The 26,925-nt window shown below is 47.3% G+C and overlaps 1 protein-coding gene across 1 annotated transcript in view; it reads left to right on the top strand.

The window, feature by feature from the left end:
• LOC132573420 (cytochrome P450 2J4-like) overlaps positions 1 to 26,925 on the top strand; it is a 58,443-nt gene that overhangs the window by 22,308 nt on the left and 9,210 nt on the right. Inside the window, exons 2-6 of the mRNA XM_060240921.1 lie at positions 7,399 to 7,561; positions 14,224 to 14,367; positions 17,770 to 17,930; positions 21,248 to 21,424; positions 24,084 to 24,225. Coding sequence (XP_060096904.1) covers positions 7,399 to 7,561; positions 14,224 to 14,367; positions 17,770 to 17,930; positions 21,248 to 21,424; positions 24,084 to 24,225 — 787 coding nt within the window. The remainder of the gene's footprint in view (positions 1 to 7,398; positions 7,562 to 14,223; positions 14,368 to 17,769; positions 17,931 to 21,247; positions 21,425 to 24,083; positions 24,226 to 26,925) is intronic.

The following is a 26,925-nucleotide window of genomic DNA, read 5'->3' as shown; positions in this document are numbered from 1 at the left end:
TGCGGGGAAAGGTGATCCCGGAGGTACAGATCTCAGGCCATATAGGGCTTTAAAGGTCAAAACCAGCACCTTGAAGCGAGCTCGAAATGCGAGCTCAATATGACCAAGTAATGATAATTACAGGGTTAGAACCTAACTGGATGTTTCCTGCCTTCCCCTTCCTTCAGCAGATTCATAACCGTCAAAAAGTGTTATGGGGCTTCAGTCTTGATAATACTCAGAGATGTGGAGTGAAAAGTTCTTCTTGCTTTATTTTTTTTCCGTGGGAAATGTTCCATTTGTAAAAATTAATTGTTCCATAAAATTAATAACAGCGGATTGATGCCATCACCAACACAACATTAGTCAAGCTTGGCAATTAATGTTATTGTTTTTAAGTTAATGATCCCTTGGGATTTTGTGAGATAGCAGGTGGCTGCTTTATGGGCCAGTAAACAGAAGCGGGTGGAAAAAAAAAATAAAGCCACCTGTATAATAATCTAAATGAAAAACCAAGTCATGAATTGTAGCCTGACAAATTACTGAGGTCACTCCTCCACCTTTAGCTTCCCCCTCAAAGCTAAAATTCTTCTCGTATGGTGGATCCCATTATAATTACGGGTCTGAAATGGAATTAACAAGTCATGTAATTGATGAGTTGATCCAGTAACCTCATTAGGAAAATGTCAAGATCTCATGAAGTAGACGAGTTAATGCCCAGTAAAAGAAGTGGCGGTGGCAATGGGTAGCTCTAGGAGTTACTGGAAACTCTGTGGTAGAACCATGGAATTTTCAGCAATTCCTAGAACTACCTATGTCACTTCTGTTTTTTTTTTTTTTTTTTACTGGAAGTGATGTGATGTCACAGCCAACATCATGGGCTCCCCATATCCCCCACCCACAGACCTCTTCCTTGTTGCCAGGTACTGCCTGGCATCCCTAGATGGCACGGTCAGTTTACCACCTCCTGCCACTTCCTCTTGCCATTTCACTTTGTCAACCTGTTCTTCCCTGTCGGTCAGGATTCAGCCTGGAGTAGCAGACCTCTTGTTCCTCCCTCCATTTTCTGAGACATGAAGAAAGGTTGAAACGCTTAGGGCTCTTTAGCTTGGAGAAATGTCGACTGAGGGGTGACATGATAGAGGTTTACAAGATTATGCATGGGATGGAGAAAGTAGAGAAAGAAGTACTTTTCTCCCTTTCTCACAATACAAGAACTCGTGGGCATTCGATGAAATTGCTGAGCAGACAGGTTAAAATGGATAAAAGGAAGTACTTCTTCACCCAAAGGGTGATTAACATGTGGAATTCACTGCCACAGGAGGTGGTGGCGGCCACAAGCATGGCCACCTTCAAGAGGGTGTTAGATAAAAATATGGAGCAGAGGTCCATCAGTGGCTATTAGCCACAGTGTGTGTGTGTGTGTGTGTGTATTTGGCCGCTGTGTGACACAGAATGTTGGACTGGATGGGCCATTGGCCTGATCTAACATGGCTTTTCTTATGTTCTTATGTTCTTATTTTACCAAGCTAGGTTGCAGAGAGAGACTTTATTACCACGGCGTTGGGCTTCTGTGAGTTTTTGCTGTTCGTTGTGGGAAAGCCTCATCCATATCTTTGTGCAGGAGAAAGTTAGAGAAGCAGAAAGGACTGTAGAAGGAAGCTTGAAATGGTCCTGGGAGAAGAGATGAAAAAGCAAGGATCTGAAAGGTGGAGGGGAAGCTAGCCTGTTGAACCCCCTCAGGAGTTTATAGAACCCTAGTGGGGAAGATCTTGTGCAGGGGTGGCCAAACTTGCTCAATGTACGAGCCACATAGAATAAATGCCAGATGTCTGAGAGCCGCAAGACATGACCGTCAGATGTCTGAGAGCTGCAAGGCATGAACGTCGGCTGTTTGAGAGCGGCAAGACAGGAAGGAAGAGAGGGAGGCAAATAGATGGGGAGGGAGAGGTAGGAAGAAAGCAACTTTAACTTTAAATCCATTCCCTAAACTGCCAGCTGGCTTGGCTTGGACAAGTGATTTAAAGAGACAAATGCCTTCTCCAAGCCGGCTAATGGGGTGGTGGGGGCTTCAAGAGCCACACAAGATGTGTGAAAGAGCCACAAGTGGCTCCCAAGCCAGTTCCCCACACTTGATCTTGGGGATGAGATGGCTTTCCAGATTGGTTTTGACTCTTGCAATTGCTCATAATCCCACAGTTTACAAGCTGTGAACACAAAAAGATTTGTGGTTGCAGGAGTAAAGCATTAAAAGGAGTAGAGAGCCATGGTTGACCTCACCTACCTCAAATGGATGTTACAGAACGTCTGTTGTGATTATACATGAAGTTGCCTTATACCGAGTTAGGTCATTTGTCTGTCAAGGTCAGTCTTGTCTCCTCCAGCTGGTAGTGGCTGTCCAGGTTATTCGGTTAAGGTCTTTTGCACAATCCTTTTAACTGGAGATGCCAAGGATTGAACCTGGGACCTTCTGCATGCCAAGCAGATGCTCCACCACAGAGCCACAACTCTAGAAATCCAGGCCTTGCAGGACTTCTTGAGGTTACGCAGGGCCTGCAAAATGGAGTTCATCCGCAAGACTTTTAATTGAACACCATAATGCTGAGATAATAGTTAAACGACTAAGTTAAAAAACTTATAAATCCAATAAACCAATTTGTGTTAAGTATCAATATCCTATAAAATTATATACATCTAAGATAAGGCAATTTTGGCTCTGTTTTTTTTTAGCAACCAAGACAAAAAGAGACACTCTGAGGCCCTGTTCACACAGTGTGTTGAGTCCATGATAAACTGACCCGGTTCTGTTCAGAATATCTTTGTTCCGGATATTATCGATCAGACTGCCATACTGCAATTCGAATCACTCCGCGGTGAAACCGTCTTTTGCCGTCCACACGACGGCACCATGCAGTTCTTTTTTTTTTGTTTCCTCCACTATTATGCGCATGTGCATAGATAAAAACATTATGTGGTTGTGCGGTTATGTACATATCACTAAGTAGTAAAAAAAAAAAAGGGCGACCGTAAACTGGATGTCTGAGGCTCCTTTTGCACTGGGACAGCCTTCAGACATCCGGAAGTTGGTTAATAGCACAACAGAACTATCCAGACGGAGAAAAGTACGAGGTGAAACCGGACAACTCAAAAAACAACTCAAAGGAGCAGGTAACAAAATAATCCGGTTTGGAGAAGGATTGGAGGGGGGCAACAGTGATTGACTTCCGGGAGGCAGATGTGGCTGTCTGATCAGCCACTTTTAATCCGGTAGGAAATAGCAGCGACAACTGATTAAACTGCGTCTGAAAAAGCCCTGGAGGTGACAAATGGATCAATATCGGATAACGAGAAAACCAATTTATCAGCGTCAGAAGAAAATTTATGCCTGCTAACAGATTATCAATTAATTTGGCTCTAGCCTCTGTGTACATGGGGCAAAATAAAATATAATGGATGGAATCCTCTAAAATTTACACCCTGCTAACAGATTATCAATTAACTTGGCTCTAGCCTCTATGTACATGGGGCAAAATAAAATATAATGGATTAAATCCTCTATAATGGATAGATAGGACTCTAATTTGGTACCTGCTATCAGCTGCTAGGACATTGTATGCGCAGCTTTGGAAGCAAGAAAAAATACTGGATAAATGGGATTGGACTATGAAAGTTCTATCGTGGAGTGAAATGGATAAATTAACTAGAACATTAAGAGACTGTGATTTGGAGATATTTAAAAAAGAGTGGAAGAAGTTTAAAGAATACATAGAGAAAGAGTCGAATGTAAGAAGACATTGGACAATTTTTTAGTAATATTGGGGGGGGGGAAACGAAGAAGCAAGAAGGGGGGGGAAATATATATATAATTTTGATTAGTCAGATGTATCTTTAGTATTGAATTAGAATCTATAACCTCGGGGAAGTCTATATTGGAGGGAGGGGGGATTGAAAAGTCATATGGGTTAGTATTGAAGCAACGAAGGGAAATTAAGTTCTGTAACCATATGCTATCAATAAATTGGTAAAACACGAAATCCTCTATAATGGATTAAATCCTTACCATCATGGTGACTGTATTGTGTTGATGCATATCAGCCTGTACGCTGTTGTTGGCTCGCTGTCTGTGTTTGTGATGCTGTATTGCCTTTCTTTTGATACTGTTATGTTTTTATGATGTTTATTTATTTTTAATCTGTAATAGGTATCTAAATTTCTGTTGTAGAATCATAGAGTTGGAAGGGACCTCCAGGGTCATCTAGTCCAACCCCCTGCACAATGCAGGAAATTCACAATTTCCTCCCCCTAAATTCAAAGGATCTTCATTGCTGTCAGATGGCCATCTAACCTTTGTTTCAAAACCTCCAAGGAAGGAGAGCCCACCACCTCCCAAGGAAGCCTGTTCCACTGAAGAACTGCTCGAACGGTCTTCCTGATGTTGAGCTGGAAACTCGTTTGATTTAATTTCAACCCCTTGGTTCTGGTCCAGCCTTCAGGGGCCGCAGAAAACAAGCTGCCCTGAGACCTCTTGCAGGAAAGGGTGGGATATAAATCTAAAAAAAAATGTGTCCTCTGTGTGACACAGAGTGTTGGACTGGATGGGCCATTGGCCTGATCCAACATGGCTTTTCTTATTTTCTTCTGTGACAGAGTGTGGGACTGGAGGGGCCACTGGCCTGATCCAACAAGACTTCTCTTATGTTCTTAAAATTAAATTAAATTAAACTCTTCCTGATTATAAAAAGAAGGTGGGGATGCAAAAGGAAACTTGGAAGTGCCACAGTAAAGCCTCTAGGTGGGTCCCAGAGATCTCTCAGGGACAGTGGCTCAGTGGTAGAGCATCTGCTTGGTAAGCAGAAGGTCCCAGGTTCAATCCCCGGCATCTCCAACTAAAAAGGGTCCAGGCAAATAGGTGTGAAAAACCTCTGCTTGAGACCCTGGAGAGCCGCTGCCAGTCTGAGTAGACAAGACTGACTTTGATGGACCAAGGGTCTGATTCAGTATAAGGCAGCTTCATGTGTGTGTACAACTGATCTCCAAACTACAGGGCTCAGTTCTTTTGGAGCAAATAGCTGCTTTGGAGGGTGAACTTTATGCCTTTAAATCCCGGTGAAGTCCCCCTCCCACCAAAAAAAACTCTCTCTAGGGTCCACTCTCATATCTCCAGGAATTTCCCAACTTGGAGTAGCAAATTTAAGGCAAGAATAAGAGCATGGTAGAAACTGGGTGGCAGAAGCTTCAGGGTGGACAGCTGCACGTGGCCATTAGTAGCAAAGGCAAGGAAGGATGGATGCATATGCTAGCCTCTGGTTGCCAGCCTCCAGGTGGGGCCTGGAGACCCCCCAGAACTTCAATTGATCTCCTAGACATCCAAGAGCAGTTACCCTGGATAGAATATCTGCTTTGGCGGATGGACTCTACATCATTGTAGCCTGTTGAGATCTCACCCCTTCCCAAACATCACCTTCTTCAGGAATTTGGGTTGCCAGCCTCCAGGTAGAGCAAACAAGGGAAAAAGCACAAAAGAGGTTGAAGGCTTGGAGATAACCGTGTCAATGGGTCATTATTGCTTGCAAATAGACTGCGCTAAATTTACTACCTAGACTCTGATGATTAAATATATCTGAACATGTAATTATGATTAATAATCCAAATTACAGAAAAATACAACAATTGTTTTACAGTAACACTCGGTCATATAATATAGACAGAAAGAGCATCACTGTAGAAAAAGGTAGAGTCCACCAACACCAAGCAAATTGAATTCTCTCCAATACAATGAATGTGAAAAAGGTGTCGGCGTTCCTTCCAGAATGATGAAAGTGACATGCTTCCAGTGAAAATAGGCATGTTTCGGTTCATCCTTCGTCTGACAAAATACTCGATTACTCTGGAACCGCAGCTCAATTCAAGATGCCCCAAAACCACAGTAATCAATTTCATAAGGTGCAGACAGTTCTCCTTAGCGGCCAAATGTCAGCAAAGGGTTCATTGAAGTTTCCAAATGATCAGACTTGTCTTTGTTCAAAACTAAGTTTCATTTATTGATTACAACAATGTTACTCTCTACATGGATTCATTGAAACTGATATCAGATAGCTTGAACCATTGGTATTTATGAATACACTTCAAAGACTAGGGCTTTAAACTACTTCTCATAATAAAACTACAGTTGTCCCTGCAAGCAATACTTTCACACGCCTGCTTATCTTCTACCGGTGATGGTAGAAGATAATGGTGATGTCCTTGCTCTGCTCGGAAGGCGCCGGGGAGGCAAGCTTGGTGCTCTGCACTTCAAAGGCCTCTACTGGTCTTTGGAGTTTTGGCACCCTCGTTCCCACCCCTCCTCTTTCTCTTGCAGGACATAGTGTTAGTAGCATAGTATTTTATTCAGCAATGGTGTTAGTAAGCATAACATAGGCATGATCACAGAGCATCAATAACTTCAATGAAGCATGCCCTGACACCAAAGTCGCGTTTGATCAATGATTTACAATCTGGAACCAGTGCTCAATATTACTATTACTGCAAAAACTCTAGTCAATTGCTCAGAGAACCAACCGTCTGTGCCTCTTGATAGTAGATTTAATGCAGTCTATTTGCAAACAATAACGACCTATTGGCACGATTATCTCCAGGTCTTCAGCCTCCAGGTGGGGCCTGGAGATCTCCTGCTTTTCCAGCTGACCTCCAGCGTGCAGAGATCAGCTCCCCTGGAGAAAATGGCTGCTCGGAAGGGTGGAGTCTGGGGCATTGTACCATGCTGAGGCCCAGGGCTCTTTTTCCTAGCAGGAGCTGCTCTGCATATTAGGCCATGCCCCCCTGATGTAGCCAGTCCTCCAAGAGCTTAGAGGGCTCTTAGTACAGGGCCTACTATAAGAAGAGGTAGAATTGCAGATTTATACCCCGCCTTCTCTCTGAATCAGAGACTCAGAGTGGCTCACAATCTCCAATATCTTCTCCCCCCACAACAGGCACCCTGTGAGGCAGGTGGGGCTGAGAGAGCTCTCACAGCAGCTGCTCTTTTAAGGACAACTCCTGCGATAGCTATGGCTAACCCAAGGCCACTCCAGCAGGTGCAAGTGGAGGAGTAGGGAATCAAACCCAGTTCTCCCAGATAAGAGTCCGCACATTTAACCGCTACACCAAATTGGCTCTCCAGGAGGATTGGCTACATCAGGGGGGCATGGCCTAATATGCAGAGGAGCTCCTGCTAGAAAAAGAGCCCAGCTGAGGCCCCTCCCCTCCCCAAACCCCATCTTCTCCCAGATCCACCTTCCAAAGTCTTCAGGTATTTTCTAACACAGACCTGGCAACTCTATTTTCCACCTGGGGTCAGCAACTGTAGCGCAGGTCGATTTGAAAAGCTCTGACTTGCTGGACATTCATACTTCCTTTTCTCTCTTTTGGTCCACGTGGCAGTTGGCAAAGCAATATGGAAAAATCTACACTATATGGATTGGTCCTGTACCGGCGGTCATCTTTTCTGGATTCGAAGCCGTGAAAGAAGGACTGGTGACCTATTCCGAATACTTTGTCGACAGACCGATGACTCCTCTTCTGAAAATCATAACGAGAGAAAAGGGTAAGTTCTGGAAAATAAAAGACGTACAGGAGATTGCTCTTAACAACGAAGATGACGACAACTTCTCCAGCTGGTGATAGAAATTGCTCTGTCTTTGCTAGCTGTGGCACCGGGCTATGGTTGCCAGTCCTTGGCTGGAAAATTCCTGGAAATTTGGGGGAGGAGCCTGGGGAGGGCGAGATTTGCAGAGGGGAGGGACCTCATCCAGTTACAATGCCATCCCTCCAAAGGAGCCATTTTCTCCGGGGGAACTGCTATCTATGGTTTGGAGATCAGTTGTAACACCAGGAGATCTTCAAGCCCCACTTGCAGGCTGGGGGGTCCTACGCTGGGATCACATAATAGTCACCCACTGCCTGGGGAAAATAATGTCCTGTCCCTTTAACAGAGGTTTGATGGCACGTTCTTCCCTAAGGCAAGCTATTTATCTTAGGGTTGCCAAGTCCAATTCAAGAAATATCTGGGGACTTTGGGGGTGGAGCCAAGAGACTTTGAAGGTGGGGCCAGGAGCAATGGTGTGACAAGCAGAATTGAACTCCAAAGGGAGCGCTGATCATCACATTTAAAGGAATCACACTCCTTTTAAATGTCTTCCCTCCACTGGAAATAATGAAGGATAGGGGCGCCTTCTTTTGGGGCTCATAGAATTGGAACCCCTTGTCCAGTCTTTTTGAAACTTGGGGGTTATTTTGATCAGAGGCACTGAATGCTATGCTGAAAATTTGGTGCCTATACCTCAAAAAAAGCACCCCCCCCCAGAGTCCCAGATACCTGCAGATCAATTTTCCATTATAGCCTATGGGAATCGGTCTCCGTAGGGAATAATGAAGTGCCCAGCAGACATTTCCCTCCCCCTGCCCCGCTTTAAGAAGACCCTGAAGCTGGGGGGGGGCGCCCTTCAAACCGGGGGATTCTCTGCCCCTACCTGGGGATTGGCAAACCTAATTTATCTCCATGCCATGAAATAAGAAGAAGATGAAGCTAAGAAGATATTGGATTTATATCCCGCCCTCCACTCCGAAGAGTCTCAGAGCGGCTCACAATCTTCTTTACCTTCCTCCCCCACAACAGACACCCTGTGAGGTAGATGAAGATATTGGATTTATATCTCGCCCTCCACTCCAAAGAGTCTCAGAGCGGCTCACAATCTCCTTTACCTTCCTCCCCCACAACAGACACCCTGTGAGGTAGATGAAGATATTGGATTTATATCCCGCCCTCCACTCCGAAGAGTCTCAGAGCGGCTCACAATCTCCTTTACCTTCCTCCCCCACAACAGACACCCTGTGAGGTGGGTGGGGCTGGAGAGGGCTCTCCCAGCAGTTGCCCTTTCGAGGACAACCTCTGCCAGAGCTATGGCTGACCCAAGGCCATTCCAGCAGGTGCAAGTGGAGGAGTGGAGAATCAAACCCGGTTCTCCCAGATAAGAGTCTGCACACTTAACCACGACACCAAACTGGCTCTCCACACCAAGCTGCCTGTTTGCATTAAGCCTCTATTAAAGCCAACATTTCTCCAGGCCTGTTGGCAACACTTGGCTACTTGGGGTCTATTTACACAAAGCAAGGCGATGTGAATCCTGGAGTCATTTTGTAGAAAAATAGGGGGTAGAGCTCATTAGCATATGCTGCCCCCCACCAGCCAAAAGCAACCTGATGCAAGAAAGGAGAGCCCCAGGCGAGTGAGGCCTGCTCGGGCTAGCTAAAGAGTCAGCCAACCCAAGCAGGCCTTGCTCACCTGAGGCTCTCCATGGTTGCCCCCCCCCAGTCAAAAGGCCAGCAAGCCACCTGCCCCCCCAAATCACATAAGATGTGGAGAAAGGGTGGTGTGGGTTTCTGGGGGCATGGCAAAGTTCCTGCCCGCTCTCCTAATCCAGGGATTGTTACAGCCAGTTTGGTGTAGTGGTTAAGTGTGCGGACTCTTATCTGAGAGAACCAGGTTTAATTCCCCACTCCTCCACTTGAAGCTGCTGGAATGGCCTTGGGTCAGCCATAGCTCTCGTAGGAGCTGTCCTTGGAAGGGCAGCTGCATTAAGAGCTCTCTCAGCCCCACCTACCTCACAGGGTGTCTGTTGTGGGGGAGGAAAATAAAGGAGATTGTGAGCCACTCTGAGTGGAGGGCGGGATATAAATCCAATTTCTTCTTCTTCTTCCTATTGAATGGATAAGGTAGGTGGCGGGGAGGAGGAGGGGGGCTGTCAGAAAGGTCCAGGAGCTCTGCTCCTGTGAGCTCCTGCTGAATTCAAGGCCTGTGTGAATCTAGGAGCTCAGCTATACTATAGATGGGATTTGGGTCAGGGATCTAAGGTTCTTCAGGCAGACGTTGGAGATCTTCTGGGAATCGGATTACAACTGATCTCCCAGTGACAGGGATCAATTCACCTGGAGAAAAAGACTGCTTTGGAAAGTGGACCCTCTGGCATTGTACTCTAAAAAATACCCCCCCTCCCAAACCCTGCCCTTCTTGGCCTTCATCACCCAAGAGATTTGTCCCTTTACTTAATAGATATCCTGGTCATTCAGACTCAGTGTATGCTAGAATGTTACATGTGATATATAGGTCTTTTTTTGAGTTCCTACTGGGCTTTTCCTACAAAAAGCCCTGTGTAAAACAATGGTGATGTCAGGGGGTGTGGCCTAATATGCAAATGAGTTCCTACTGGGCTTCCTCCACAAAAAGCCCTGCGTGAAACAATGGTGATGTCAGGGGGTGCGGCCTAATATGCAAATGAGTTCCTGCTGGGCTTCTTCAGCAAAAAAGCCCCGCGTGAAACATTGGCGATGTCAGGGTGTGTGTGACCTAATATGCAAATGAGTTCCTGCTGGGCCTCTTCTACAAAAAAAACCCCGATGATAGCTTTAAAAATCACGAAACAATGGTGATGTCAGGAGGTGTGACCTAATATGCAAATGACTTCCTGCTGGGCTTCTTCTACAAAAAAGCCCTGCGTGAAACAATGGTGATGTCAGGGGGTGTGGCCTAATATGCAAATGAGTTCTACCCCAAAAGCCCTGATGACAGCTTTAAAACCCACTGGTTTCAGCACAAAGTTTTCTGCATCAACTTTTAAAACTCACCAGATAATGGTGGCTTAAACTTCTTATATATGCTTAGTAATACTTTTACTCGTTATACGTTGCATATATTTTCAAGTTCGTTCTTATTATTGACAGTGGTTGTGAAATTCCTTATGACTTGTGCTGCTCGGTGACCAGTTTTATAAAGGTTCCGGCTGCTTTGCAAAGGAGACTGCATGGCATTCTACTCCCCAGGGGCTCACTTCTAGCAGGAGCTCCTTTGCATATTAGGTCACACCCCCTGATGTAGCCTATCCTCCAAGCGCTTACAGTAGGCCCTGTAAGAACAGCCCTGTAAGCTCTTGGAGGATTGGCTACATCAAGGGAGTGTGGTTGAATATGCAAAGGAGCTCCTGCTAGGAAGTGAGCGCTGCTACCCCCCACTGCCATCCCTTCCCAAGTCCCGCCCTCCTCAGGCTCCACCCCCAAATCTCGTAGAGGTTTTGTGCAAAGTATTGTGCAAAAGCTGGTGCTTTTCTCCCGAATATTATTAAGGAATGGGCACAAGCTGGCTCACCGTCCCTTCGGGGAGGGACGGTGGCTCAGGGGTAGAGCATCTGCTTGGGAAGCAGAAGGTCCCAGGTTCAATCCCTGGCATCTCCAAAAAGGGTCCAGGCAAATAGGTGTGGAAAACCTCAGCTTGAGACCCTGGAGAGCCGCTGCCAGTCTGAGAAGACAAGACTGACTTTGATGGACCGAGGGTCTGATTCAGTAGAAGGCAGCTTCATATGTTCATATGTTCATATGAACGAAAGCTTGTCATGAATTTTGGCCGGTTCGTGTTTCGCAAAGTGATGTTCGCAAACTGACAAACAAATTTTGAATTGCCTCAAATGTTGATGCGGTTCGTGGTATTTGTGGTGCTTCGTGAAGAGCAGAAAGCAGGGGTTTACATGGCTTGGTTTGCAGTCTCGATTCATGGTTTTGGTTTGTGGTTTGGCCACGAACCGAACCAAACTGCAAAAATGCAGTTTGTGCCCATCCCTACATAGAAAGCCAGTTTGGTGTAGTTAAGTGTGTGGACTCCTATCTGGGAGAACTGGGTTTGATTCCTCACTTCTTCGCTTGCACCTGCTGGAATGGCCATGGGTCAGCCATAGCTCTGGCAGAGGTTGTCCTTGAAAGGGCAGCTGCTGTGAGAGCTCTCTCAGCCCCAGTCACCTCACAGGGTGTCTGTTGTGGGGGAGATAAAGGAGATTGTGAGCCGCTCTGAGACTCTGATTCAGGGAGAAGGGCGGGGTATAAATCTGCCCCCACCTCACAGGGTGTCTGTTGTGGGGGGAGAAGAGATAGGAGATTGTGAGCCGCTCTGAGTCTCTGATTCAAGGAGAAGGATGGGGTATAAATCTTCCCCCACCTCACAGGGTGTCTGTTGTGGGGGGAGAAGACAGAGGAGATTGTGAGCCGCTCTGAGTCTCTGATTCAGGGAGAAGGGCGGGGTATAAATCTGCCCCCAACTCACAGGGTGTCTGTTGTGGGGGAGGAAGGGAAAGGAGATTGTGAGCTGCTCTGAGTCTCTGATTCAGGGAGAAGGGCGGGGGTATAAATCTGCCCCCACCTCACAGGGTGTCTGTTGTGGGGGGAGAAGATAGAGGAGATGGTGAGCCGCTCTGAGACTCTGATTCAGGGAGAAGGGCGGGGTATAAATCTGCCCCCACCTCACAGGGTGTCTGTTGTGGGGGGAGAAGATAGAGGAGATGGTGAGCCGCTCTGAGACTCTGATTCAGGGAGAAGGGCGGGGTATAAATCTGCCCCCACCTCACAGGGTGTCTGTTGTGGGGGGAGAAGAGATAGGAGATTGTGAGCCGCTCTGAGTCTCTGATTCAAGGAGAAGGATGGGGTATAAATCTTCCCCCACCTCACAGGGTGTCTGTTGTGGGGGGAGAAGACAGAGGAGATTGTGAGCTGCTCTGAGTCTCTGATTCAGGGAGAAGGATGGGGTATAAATCTTCCCCCACCTCACAGGGTGTCTGTTGTGGGGGGAGAAGACAGAGGAGATTGTGAGCCGCTCTGAGTCTCTGATTCAGGGAGAAGGGCGGGGTATAAATCTGCCCCCAACTCACAGGGTGTCTGTTGTGGGGGAGGAAGGGAAAGGAGATTGTGAGCCGCTCTGAGTCTCTGATTCAGGGAGAAGGGCGGGGGTATAAATCTGCCCCCACCTCACAGGGTGTCTGTTGTGGGGGGAGAAGATATAGGAGATTGTGAGCCGCTCTGAGTCTCTGATTCAGGGAGAAGGGCGGGGTATAAATCTGCAGACTTCTTCTTCTTATAATACACATAAATGCATTACCCGACGAAGACAGAGGTCCTTTGCGTGGGTCGCGGTGCTCTGGGGAGGGAAATACCTCTCCCGGTTTTTGACGGTGCGCCACTGAAAGCGGAGGGTCGGGTCAAGAGCCTGGGGGTCCTACTGGAGCCTTCACTGTCAATGGAGGCCCAGGTAGCGGCCACTGCCAAGTCGGCGTTTTTTCATCTGAAGCGGGCAAGGCAGTTGGCTCCTTTCCTAGAGCGCCGGGACCTGGCAACAGTGATCCATGCGACGGTCACCTCAAGATTGGACTACTGCAATGCCCTCTACATGGGGCTGCCTCTGTGCCAAACCCGGAAGCTGCAGCTAGTGCAGAACGCAGCGGCCAGGCTGTTACTGGGACTCCCGAAATGGGAGCACATACAGCCGGGGCTGCGTGAACTGCACTGGCTGCCAGTTACATACTGGGTTCGCTACAAAGTGCTGGTTATCACCTTTAAAGCCCTATATGGTCGAGGACCTGCCTACCTGAGGGACCGTCTCTCCCCATATGAGCCCCAAAGAGCACTGAGGTCAGCAGGGAAGAACAAGCTGACTATCCCTGGGCCAAAGGAGGTAAAACTACAGAGCACCCGAGCACGGGCCTTCTCTGTTATAGCTCCGTGCCTTTGGAATCAGCTTCCGGAGGAGGTGCGGGCCCTGCGGAATCTAGACCAATTCCGCAGGGCCTGCAAGACTATTCTTTTTAGGCAGGCCTTCGTAGACGATTGACAAAGAGATGGCTGTTCAATCCGCCAAACTGATCCTATTTAGTGACCTCTGCCATTATGTGAATGAATAAAATAACACCAAGAACAAGAACATCACCGCTGCTATTAAATTAAATTAAATTAATTATGGAATGATCAGACAATTGGAATGGTTTTAGATATTGTTGTTTTAAATTATTGTATAATTCAAATGCTAATTGTTGTTTAAATTATGGTATAATTCATATGCTATTTTAAACTTAATGTATATTGTATGATTTTATTGAACCTGTTGTTAGCCGCCCTGAGCCTGCCTAGGCGGGGGAGGGCGGGATATAAATAAAAATTATTATTAGTATATTATTATTACACACAATTTGGCATGGCTAGAAATACAAGTCAGGATACAGTAAGTTAGACTGTGTGCAAGCAGCTCTCGTGATGTTTTCCTTGGCTGTTCATTTTCATAAAAGCAGACCTTTTGTGCTAGATCTAACTCACTGTGTGGAACTGCAGCCGACATCTAGGACTTCGGAGGCCATCAATATAAATATTTTAATGTCAATCATTCCATCCTGGTTCCCTCAGGTATTGTCTTCTCCAATGGTCACACCTGGAAGCAGCAGAAGAAGTTTGGGCAGGTCACCATGCGGAAGCTGGGCCTGGGAAAGAAAGAGCAACAAATCGCAGAAGAAGCCGATCAGCTGGTTGAGATGGTTGCACGCTCGAATGGTATGTGACACACGGGGTGCATTCACACTATGCTAAATAACGTGTCTTGCAACTGGATTTTTACTGTGTAAGAACAGCAGAAATCCACTTGCAAAATGCAGTATTTAGTGTAGTGCGGGGGGGGGCCAAATGTGCTTGACATAGAGCCACGTAGAATACACATCAGATGTTTGAGAGCCACAAGACAAAGAAGGAAGGAAGGAAGGAAGGAAGGAAGGAAGGAAGGAAGGAAGGAAGGAAGGAAGGAAGGAAGGAAGGAAGGAAGGAAGGAAGGAAAAAAGATGGGGAGAGAGGTAGAAAGAAAGCAACTTTAACTTTAAATGCATTCTCCAAGCTGCCAGCTGGCTTGTCTTGGAGAAGTGATTTGAAGGAAGAAATGCCTTCTCCAAACCAGCCAATGGGTGGTAGGGCCTTCGAGAGCCACACAATATGTGAGAAAGAGCTACATGTGGCTCCTGAGCCACAGTTTGGCCACCCCCAGTGTAGTGTGAATGCTCCCTAGGAGATAAACGTGGGCACATCTGCAGAATCCTTTGTGTGGACTATCATCTACATCAGTGGAAAAGAGCGAGAATCCCATAGCACCTTCCCGACCAACACACTTTGTGACAGGATAGCTCTCATGAGTCAGTGCTCACTTCTAAATACTGTGGAGTCAGCGGCTGTTAAAGCAACATTCAAAAGAACCCCTGCAGAGCCAAACTCTCCACTGGCCAATCAGAAGCGTTGCTAGGTAGAAGCCCCATCTGGCTCCACCCACTTTCATGTTTCCCACGGCCATCTTGTTGGGAACTCTGTCCTAGAGCCTCTCCTCTGAAACTGACATTTTCTCCAGGGAAAACGATCCCTGTAGACTCGAATTGCCGATCCCCAGGTGAGCAGAAAAACAAGGTCACAACGAACCTCTCTGAGAACCAGCCTCCAAATTAATACACTGCGAGCAACTCTTAGGAAAAAATGCAAAATATTTCTTAAGCCGCATACTTATAACAAACCCAAAAGGAACCTATGCCCACACCCAAAGTCACCAAAAGGCAAATAATGTCCAATATTTTAATGTCCAGTATTTTCCAACAGTAGGGTGTAGGTGAAAATTCCAATCACAGAGTCTTTCACACGGAGCGCTCCTCCTAAGAATTCCAATCTGAGTTAAAAGAGTCTTCTGGCTGCACAAGAAGAAGAAGAAGAAGACATTGGATTTATATTCCGCCCTCCACTCAAGAGTCTCAGAGCGGCTCACAATCTCCTTTATCTCCCTCCCCCACAACAGACACCCTGTGAGGTGGGTGGGGCTGGAGAGGGCTCTCCCAGCAGCTGCCCTTTCAAGGACAACCTCTGCCAGAGCTATGGCTGACCCAAGGCCATTCCAGCAGGTGCAAGTGGAGGAGTGGGGAATCAAACCCGGTCCTCCCAGATAACAGTCCACACACTGAACCACTACACCAAACTGGCTCTCTCAACAGAGACAAGCTTTGTCTTCTGCACAGCAAGGCACAAGAAGTAAGACGCGACGCGGTAGGACTCGTTCCCACATTTCGCTATTGCTTCTACGAGCTTTCAAAAGTTTTCTTTTTCTTTTTTCAAACGCTGTGGTTTATACTAACATCCTTTCGGTACGGTCAGTTTCCTAGGAAACGACAGCATCTGAAAAAAAAAAAAAAGAGAGAAAACGAAAAGAATTTTTTGAAAGCTCGTAGAAGCAATAGCGAAATGTGGGAACAAGTCCTACCGCGTCGCGTCTTACTTCCTGTGGATCCGGGATCTCCGTTGGAGACTCTTTTAACTCAGATTGGAATTCTTAGGAGCAGCGCTCCGTGTGGAAGACTCTGTGATTGGAATTTTCACCTACACCCTACTGTTGGAAAATACTGGACATTAGAATATTGGACATTAGAATATCTGCCCTTTAGAGACTTTGGGTCTTGGCATATGTTCCTTTTCGCTTTGCTATAAGTACGTGGCTTATTCTAAGAAATATTTTGCATTTTTTCCTAAGAGTTGCTTGCAGCGTATTAATTTGGAGGCTGGTTCTCGCAGAGGTTCATTGTGACCTTGTTTTTCTGCTTCAGGATCCGCGTTGCTCTTTGTTGGTTGCTCGATCCCCAGGTGAGGGCAGGGGATGCCCCGGTTTGGAAGCCCTCCCCCCGCTTCAGGGTCAGCAGAGAGAAATGTTTGCTGGGCACTCCATTGTTCCCTATGGAGACCGATTCCCATAGGGTATAATGGAGAATTGATCCGTGAGTATCTGGGGCTCCGTGAGGGGTTTTTGTTTTAGGTCGAGGCACCAGATTTTCAGCAAAGCATCCAACACCTCTCCTCAAAGCCCTCTCCACATTTCAAAAGGATTGGACCAGGGGGTCCAGTTCTATAAGCCCCCCCAAAAGGTGCCCCTCTCCTTCATTATTTCCAATGGAGGGAAGGCATTTAAAAGGTGTGTTGCCTCTTTAAATATGATGGTCAGAAATCCCTTTGGAATTCGGTTATGCTTGTCATACCTTGCTCCTGGCTCCACCCTCAAAGTCTCCTGGCTCCACCCCCAATGTCTCCTGGCTCCACCCCGAAAGCTCCCAGATATTTCTTGAATGGGACTTGGCAATCTTACAGTAGCCTGGAGATCTGCTGTAATTCCAGGACAACTTGAGGCCCACCCGGAAGCTGGCAAACCTAGCTAGGGTTGCCAATCCCCAGGTGGGGGCCGGGGATCCCCTGGTTTGGAGACCCTCCCCCCGCTTCAGGGTCATCAGAAAGCGGGGGGAGGGGAGGGAAATGTCTGCTGGGAACTCTATTATTCCCTATGGAGGCCAATTCCCATAGAAAGTAATGGAGAATTGATCTGCAGGTATCTGGGACCCCGGGGCCCCTGTTTTTTGAGGTAGAAGCACCAGATTTCCAGTATAGCATCCAGTGGCTCTCTCCAATATACTCCCTAAGTTTCAAAAAGATTGGACCAGGGGGTCCAATTCTATGAGCCTCCAAAGAAGGTGCCCCTATTCATTATTTCCTATGGAAGGAAGGTATTTAAAAGGTGTGCTGTCCCTTTAAAAGTGATGGCCAGAACTCCCTTTGGAGTTCAATTCTGCTTGTCACACCCTTGCTCCTGGTTCCACCCCAATGTCTCCTGGCTCCACCCCCAAAGTCTCCTGGCTCCACCCCCAAAGTCCCCAGATATTTCATGAATTGGACTTGGCAACCCTAATCCTAGCTGGAGTGGCAGGTTTGGAGTAGCATACTTTGCACCTTCTAGAACGGAAAGCACGTTTTGTTACCCAACTTCTATTAGAAAAGAGAAATCCTCGGAGTTCTCAGGGGGGTCCCCTTTCCCTCATCGGACGAAATCCCAGCACAGCAAGGCAGAACCAGGGGGTCCAATGCTCAACCGGGCTGCAAAAACTTTATTTGCAGGGGAGCCGCTGGACCCTTCGTTGCTCATCAGAAATTCCATCTCCAACGTGATGTGCGCTGTGGTTTTCGGGCACCGGTTCTCTGTGGACGATGAAGAATTCGTCAAGTTGGTCAACGCTGTTATGTACAGCTTGAGTTTTGCTGCTAGCTTCTTTCATGGGGTGAGTAATTCACTAGAAGGGTGATTAGAGTCCCCTGCTCCCTCCCCCCCGCTCCCTACGAATGTTGCCTCTAAGCCAGGGGTGTCGAACTCGTTTGTTATGAGGGCTGGATCTGGCATAAATTTGATCTTGTTAGACCGGGCCATGTTTGTACCTATTTAAGATTAGGTAGCAGAGATACAAATTTGATAAAGAACACAGACAAACACAAAGATATATTTTTTAAAAAACTTAAAACATGCTTAAAATGTTAGCATTCGTTGGTCTTAAAAGGTGCTTTCTTTGTATCTCTCCCATGGGATCCAGGGAAATGAGCAAAGGAAGCTCTGACTCTTTCCAGTTTGGTGTAGTGGTTAAGTGTGTGGACTCTTATCTGGGAGAACCGGGTTTGATTCCCCACTCCTCCACTTGTACCTGTTAGCATGGCCTTGGGTCAGCCATAGCTCTGGCAGAGGTTGTCCTTGAAAAGGCAGCTGCTGTGAGAGCTCTCTCAGCCCCACCCATCTCACAGGGTGTCTGTTGTGGGGGAGGAAGGTAGAGTTTGTGAGCCGCTCTGAGACTCTTCGGAGTGGAGGGCGGGATATAAATGCAATATCATCATCTTCTTCTTCCTTCCCCAGGGGACTGGGGGGGGGAGCCTCAGCCAACAGAAGGAAGAAAGGCTTGGCTCAGTAGCTCTGCTGTGCAATTGAGCAATCCTTGCAAGGCAAGCTGTTATGCAGAAGGAAGCAAGATATAGGGAGAAGAAAGCAGATGACAGGAGGTTGTTTGGGGGCCTGATAGGAGCCCTCCGGGGGCCTGATTCCACCCCCAAACTGGATGTCCAACATCCCTGCTCTAAGCTACAGAGTTTTGTGAGCAAAAATTCTACTTTGTGAGCTACTGGCATTAAAGTCGTGAGCTACTGCATACATTCGTGTGCTCTGGGGTCATCCTTCCTGAGCTGAGACAAAAAGGTGTGAGCTGGAGGCTAAAAATCTGTGAGCTAGCTCACGCTAACTCAGCTTAGGGGGAACACTGCCCCACACTGCACTAATGGCTATTAGTCTATATGGGTCTCATGACCCCTTAAATACACCCCTCCTGATGCAAGAGTTCAATGAAGTTTTGCCACAATTACTGGCAGGGGTCGTTTCATAGGAAAAGAGGTGCCAGAGCTCATTAGTGCAACTCATTTGTATAATTTGCATATGCCACACACCCCTGACATCGCCAGAAGGTGTGCTAAATTATATCAGCTCAGCATCCACCTTCAAATGCTTCTTGAATTATCATTGCCGTAATAAAACCTTACTCCCATCATACTTTTTAAATGACGGTCTCCTACTGGCATGAGGGGGGGATATTACAAAGTTTGTAGAATCTTAGGGTTCAGCCAAATTCTCACAGGGGGTTTGAACAATGGAGCCCAGAAGCAAGTATTCGGGGGGGGGGTAAGAAAGAAAGAGCACAATAAAACATAGAGGTTCCAGAGCTCCGCTCCTGCCCAAAATGAGGCCTGATTACTGACAAGGATTTTATTTATTGACTTTGCTTATATCCTGCCTTATATCCTGACGAGAGCCGGTTTGGTGTAGTGGTTAAGTGTGTGGACTCTTATCTGGGAGAAGCAGGTTTGATTCCCCCACTCCTCCACTTGCACCTGCTGGAATGGCCTTGAGTTAGTCATAGCTCTGGCAGAGTTGTCCTTGAAAGGGCAGCTGCTATAAGAGCTCTCTCAGCCCCACCTACCTCACAGGGTGTCTATTGAGGGGGAGGGGGAGAAGGCAAAGGAGATTGTGACTGTTCTGAGGGCGGGATATAAATCCAATATCATCATCATCATCATCATCATCATCATCATCATCATCATCATCATCATCATCTTCTTCTTCTTCTTCTTCTTCTTCTTCTTCTTCTTCTTCTTCTTCTTCTTCTCCTCCTCCTCCTCCTCCTCCTCCTCCTCCTCCTCTCCAAAGCAGCTTACTCTGATCTCCTCTGCTCTGTTTCATCCTTCTAATACTTCTGTGAGGCAGAGTAGGCTGAGTTTACCTAGGGTAGCCAGGTCATGCCCAGCAACTGTCAGGAGTCAAGGGAGCAGAGATAAGGGAGCGGCACTGTCAGTGGCAGGGTGATATCATTTTGGGGGAGAAAAAAACCTTGACAATGATGTCAGTCCTCTCTAGGAATAGCCAGACGCTCTGTGGTAAACGATAGAGTTTGCTGGGCTTCCTAGAGAGGACTGACATCACTTCTGTATTTTTTCCAGAAGTGATGTCACACTGTGGCCAATGTCTGATTGGGAAATTCCTGGAGATCTGGTGGGGCACAAAATCTGGGACTGGAGGGAGCTCTCCCACGAGGCAGGTTAGGCATTTGCCTAGGGCTGGGCCCTCTCAACCCAGTGCCATAGGCAATGCCCAATTTTTGTGCCTGCACTGGCCTGGCGCCCTCCCCGCCCACTCTCTGATGACTCCAAGGGTCGTCTAGTCCAGCCCCCTGCACAATTCAGCTATCCCCCTCCCATTTCCCAGTGACCCCTGCTCTATGTCCAGAGGAAGGCAAAAATGAAAAAAACAAAAACCCCTCCAGGATCCCTGGGCCAATCTGACCTGGAGGAACATTCCTTCCTGATCTCAAAGTGAAGTTTAGTATTACCCTGGGCATGTAAGAAAGGACCACAAGAGTTGAGCTCATCTAGGGTTGCCAAGTCCAATTCAAGAAATATCTGAGGACTTTGGGGGTGGAGCCAGGAGACTCTGGGGGTGGAGCCAGGAGACATTAGGGGTGGAGCCAAGATCAAGGCTGTGACAAGCATCATTGAACTCCAAAGGGAGTCCTGGCCATCACATTTAAAGGGACGGCACACCTTTTCAATGCCTTCCTTCCATAGGAAATAATGAAGGATAGGGGCACCTTCTTTGGGGGCTCATAGAATTGGGCCTCCTGGTCAAATCTTTTTGAAACTTGGGGGGTATTTTGGGGAGAGGCACTACATGGTATACTGGAAATTTGGTGCCTCTACCCCAAAACACAGCCCCCCCAGAGCCCCAGATACCCGCGGATCAATTCTCCATGATTTTCTATGGGAATAAATCTCCCTAGGGAATAACAGAGTTCCCAGCAGACATTTCCCTCCCCTTCCCCCGCTTTCTGACGACCCTGAAGCGGGGGGAGGGCCTCCAAACCGGGGGATCCCCTGCCCCCACCTGGGGATTGGCAACCCTAAGCTCATCCCTTCCTACCCTCCCTCTCACGGTCTGCCGAAAGGTTTATGGATCGTTTTCTTAACCCTCCCGTGGTAGTGACTGAATTTTGCTTTCCTCTTTGGTCTGCAGCTTTACGAAATTCTCCCCAGCCTAATGAAACATCTTCCGGGACCTCACCAGACGGCGTTGGCTTGCACAGAGACGGTGCTTTCCTTTGCCCGGAAGGAGATAGAGCTCCACAAGGAGCAGGGGACGATACACGAGCCGCAGGATTTCATCGATTACTACCTGTTTCAGATGGAAAAGGTAAGTCTAGGCTTTGGAAAGGTGGCGCGCACTTTTTCTAAATAAATAAACAATACATGAAACTGTCAAGTCGGCTTGATTCAATATCGAGACTTTGCTGATACAAAGTTTCTCGTTTATTGTTATCATGACTGTCGACTACAGCAGAGATTGAAGGACGGAGGCCCATACAGTAAGATCAGCATTTAAGGTATACTTCAAAGGAATTCCTAAGGGAGGGGTTCTCTATGCGGGGCACATTCACACATTGATGTTACCATTTCATTCTCAGGGCTGGCTGGCCTTGAGTGCCTATCCGCCTTCCGCCTCCCCTGCACTCTCGCCTGAGAAGGCTCCACAATCTTGTTCCCATATTTCCATTTCAAAGCGATACTACACAACAAAGTAAAGGAGGGGGGTGAGGAGGGATCAAGCTAGCAGCATTGGAATGCAGTATGGCTTTACCCAGAGTGCCTTTCCCCAGAACCAAAGTTTGAGCCCAGACTTGACCAGAGTTAAAGCAGACTTGACAGAAACTGTCTAATATCCTCGGTCCATCAAGGTCAGCATTGTCTCCTCAGACTGGCAGCGGCTCTCGATGGCAGGGGTGTTGAACACATTTGTTATGAGGGCTGGATCTGACATAAATGAGACCTTGTTGGGCCGGGCCACGGGTGTCATAAAATGTAATGCCAGGTAGCAGAGAGGTAAACACTATAAAGGGCAGACAAACACAATTAAAGATTTAATTAAAAAACAATTAAAAGATTAGCGCTCTTGCAATATTTTGTTTATGGAACACCCCGTGAATTATTGCATCAAAAGCTGGAGACAATGTCTGTGCTGCATGCTTGAGTACGCTGCTCAGGTGTTGTTCAGGTGAGGGTCTGTAAGCGGCAAACCTGCTTTTGATTGATTGATATTCATTACAGACATCTCATGGTCAATGCTTGGAGCCTAAGACCCAGGGGAAAACATGACATGGCTGGGCATTGTGAAACTGCTTCACGTGCTGGTCAGCCAATGGAGGAAACAGAAGCTTTGCTCTGTAGCTCCTGTGCCTGGCAAAGCAAGCTGTGATGCAGAAGGAAGCAAGAGAGGGAGAGAGAAGGAAGCAGAGTGAGTTGCTCACGGGTCTGATAGGAGACCTCTGGGGGGTCTTATCTGGCCCTCAGGCCACACATTTGACACATCTGCTCTAGGGTCTCAGGCTGAGGTATTTCACATCACCTCCTGCCTGGTCCTTTTAATTGGAGATGCTGGGGATTGAACCTGGGAACTTCTGTGTGTCAAGCAGATGCTCTACCTCTGAGGCACAGATCAGTGTTAATTGGGCTCCTCTGAGTCATCATTATTGCATATTCTGCTATGATTGAATTCCATCAGCTAATAGCCTCCTTCCCACTCAGCACTTTCCCATATTAGTCACTAAACTGGGATAGTAGCTAGGGGACAGGCTTTGGCTCCTACTGATGGACCTCCTGATGGCACCTGGGTTTTTTGGCCACTGTGCGACACAGGCTATTTCTACACTCAGGGTTGATTCTGATTTTAGGAGCATTGATTCCATCTGTAGAAAATTCCTTTTCAAAAGTACTCTTGTAAAGTGAGGAGCAAATCTGGGGTGAAACCGCTTTCAGTGCCAACTCAAGAAAATGAGTGTAGATGACTTAAGAACATAAGAGAAGCCATGTTGGATCAGGCCAATGGCCCATCCAGTCCAACACTCTGTGTCACATAAGAGAAGCCATGTTGGATCAGGCCAATGGCCCATCCAGTCCAACACTCTGTGTCACATAAGAACATAAGAGAAGCCATGTTGGATCAGGTCAATGGCCCATCCAGTCCGACATTCTGTGTCACATAAGAGAAGCCATGTTGGATCAGGCCAATGGCCCATCCAGTCCAACACTCTGAGTCACATAAGAACATAAGAGAAGCCATGTTGTATCAGGCCAATGGCCCATCCAGTCCAACACTCTGTGTCACATAAGAACATAAGAGAAGCCATGTTGGATCAGGCCAATGGCCCATCCAGTCCAACACTCTGATTCACATAAGAATATAATGTTGGATCAGGCCAATGGCCCATCCAGTCCAACACTCTGTGTCACGCAGTGGCCAAAAAAAGGAGGTGCACAAGTTGGGCTAGAAGCCCTTCCACTTTGCCCCCCCCCCCCAGCACCAAGAATACAGAGCATCACTGCCCTGGACAGTTCCAATAATATGTTGTGGCTAATAGCCACTGATGGACCTCTGCTCCATATTTTTATCCAAACCCCTCTTGAAAGATAATGGAAAGCAAGACAGAAGTGATAGCAGTATGCAATGTAGATGAACATTTTAAATGTGCACGGAGAGAGGATCTTCTATCAAGTGTAGAAACAGCCACAGAGTGTTGGACTGGGTGGGCCATTGGCCTGATCCAACATGGCTTCTCATGTTCTTATGTATGTGTTGTCACAGTACCCAGACAGAAGATCTCGATCAAAAACTGAAGAAAGGTAGGAAATAAAAGTTATAAATAAAGCTTTCATTATTTAGATTGTGTCATCCCTCAGCATACCTCTCCCGTCTTTTCAAATGTGTCTTCTGAGATTCTGGGTTGATGCTTTGGCTTAAAAAAACAGCGGAACTCCACACTGTGAGCTACCTTTCAGCTTCAGTCTCCTCCAAATAGAGCAAACTTGATCCTGACACGACGTACAACGATGAGAACCTGGCTCAGTGCATTTTCGACCTCTTCATCGCTGGATCAGAGACGACTGCCACTTCTCTGCAATGGGCGCTAGTCCTCATGGCAAACTACCCAGACATCCAAGGTAAGAAGCGTTTCTCTGGGGGTGAACAAGATTCCCCTCGATCCGCATCCAGAGGTTGTCTTTGATTATTTTAAGAATAATTCACACTCTTTTAAAGGTTTCGCATTGGATAGCCGATTTACACACACACACACACACACACGCATATGGTGAAAGTGCAGTCAAATTTAGGATGATTCTGTAGGGTTTTCAAGGCAAGAGGAGAGCAGAGATGTTGCCCCTGTGTAGGAGAAATGAGGATTGCAGGAACCTGCTCATGGACTCCCATTCCCACCAGCTTCCCAAGTGCATCAAGAAAGAGACGGTTGTTCTACAAAAAAATCTTATTTATTTAACTTCAAACCCAAATGTATATTATTTAAAACCAGGGCTTTTTTTTTTTTTAGCAGGAATGCATAGGAACGCGGTTCTGGCTGGCTTGGTGTCAGAGTGTGTGACCTAATACGCAAATCATAGAATCATGGAGCCGCCCTGAACCTGCTTCGGCGGGGAGGGCGGGATATAAATCCAAGGAATAGGGGTCATCTAGTCCAACCCCCTGAGCAATGCAGGAAAATCACAAATACCCCCCCCCCACACACACACCTAATGACCCCTAGAATCATAGAGTTGGAAGGGACCTCCAGGGTCATCTAGTCCAACCCCCTGCACAATGCAAGAAACTCACAAACGCCTCCCCCCAAATTCACAGGATCTTCATTGTTGTCAGATGGCCATCTAACCTCTGCTTAAAAACCTCCAAGGTAGGAGAGCCCACCACCTCCCGAGGAACCTTATTCCACTGAGGAACCGCTCTAACAGTCAGGAAGTTCTTCCTAATGATGAGCCGAAAATTCTTTTGATTTAATTTCAAATTGATTTAAATGAGTTCCCGCTGGGCTTTTTTTCTCTTTGTTGGTTTTTTTTTTTGCTCTTTGTTGGTTGCTCAATCCCCAGGTGGGGGCAGGGGATCCCCCAGTTTGGAGGACCTCCCCCCATGTTAGGGTCATCAGAAAGCGAGGGTGGGGGAAAAGAAATGTCTGCTGGGCACTCCATTATTCCCTAGGGAGTCCGATTCCCATAGGGTATAATGGAGAATTGATCTGTGGGTAACTGGGACTCTGTGGGGGCTGTGTTTTGAGATAGAGGCACCAAATTTGCAGCATAGCATCCGGTGCTTCGCTTCAAAACACCTTTCAAGTTTCAAAAGGATTGAACGAGGGGGTCCAATTCTACGCGCCCCAAAAGAAGGTGCCCCTATCCTTCATTATTTCCAATGGAGGGAAGGCATTTAAAAGATGTGCCAGAACTTTAAATGTGATGGCCAGAACTCCCGTTGGAGTTCAATTATGCTTGTTACGACCTTCCTCCTGGCTCTACCCCCAAAGTCCCTTGGCTCCACCCCCAAAGTCCCCAGATATTTCTTGAATTGGACCGGGCAACCCTAGTTTTAGCAGAGGACTGAGACCCAGCAGGGAGCCAGTTTGGTGTAGCGGTTAAGTGTGCGGACTCTTATCTGGGAGAACTGGGCTTGATTCCCCACTCCTCCACTTGCAGCTGCTAGAGTGGCCTTGGGTCAGCCGCAGCTCTGGCAGGAATTGTCTTTGAAAGGGCAGCTGCTGTGAGAGCTCTCTAAGCCCCACCCACCTCACAAGGTGCCTGTTGTGGAGGAGGAAGGTAAAGGAGATTGTGAGCCACTCTGAGACTCTGAGATTCGGAGAGGAGGGTGGGATATAAATCCAATATCATCATCGTCAGCATCACCACCACCATCATCTTCTTCTTCTTCATCATCTTCATCTTCTTCATCATCATCTTCTTCTTTATCATCATCTTCTTCTTCTTCATCATGATCATCATCATCATCTTCTTCTTCCCAGCCCTAATTCGGCAACACTCTTCATAGAGACCTTGGACTTGGTTGGTGGTCTCCCCTCCCGATAAGAATCACAGCTGACTCTGCTAAGCTTCCAAGCATGGATGCGATCCAGCCAGCCTGGTCATCCAGGACAGGGCAGCTGGAGGGAAGCTCTATCGAGTCGCAGCTGACTTGTGGCCATCTAGTACAGTTCCCAAGAGGTCAGTTTGCCGTTTCCTGCCTCTGCATAGCAACCCTGAACTTCCTCGGAGGTGTCTCATCCAAGTACTAACAGGGGCCAGCCCTGCTTAATGTCTGAGATCTGATGATGGTAGTTTGCCATTCAGGATCTGCATAGTGATCCTGAACTTCACTGGGTGTTCTCCCGCACATTCTGTAGCTTGGCTGTGAAACCAGGTCCCTTGCTTGGAGACATTCTTCATTACTTCCTTTACACATTCTAGAGCAGCCTACATACAGCTTAGGCGTATGCTTGGTATACTCTCTGTAATGCCCAAGAGGAAATTTTCTATGCCAGCGATCTTATCTCAGTTAAGAGTTCTTGCGCTTCTTCTCTTTTTTGTAGAGAACCAGTTTGGTGTAGTGGTTAAGTGTGCTGCCTCTTATCAGGGAGAACCAGGTTTGATTCCCCACTCCTCCACTTGCAGCTGCTGGAATGGCCTTGGGTCAGCCATAGCTCTCACAGAGCTGTGTCTGGTGTAGTGGTTAAGTGTGCGGACTCTTATCTGGGAGAACCGGGTTTGATTCCCCACTCCTCCACTTGCACCTGCTGGAATGGCCTTGGGTCAGCCTTAGCTCTGGCAGAAGTTGTCCTTGAAAGGGCAGCTGCTGTGAGAGCCCTC

This window comes from Heteronotia binoei, chromosome 6, assembly GCF_032191835.1.
Source record: "Heteronotia binoei isolate CCM8104 ecotype False Entrance Well chromosome 6, APGP_CSIRO_Hbin_v1, whole genome shotgun sequence".
NCBI lineage: Eukaryota > Metazoa > Chordata > Lepidosauria > Squamata > Gekkonidae > Heteronotia > Heteronotia binoei.
Note: the sequence above shows the minus strand (reverse complement) of the source record. Positions and strands in the feature narration are given on the sequence as shown.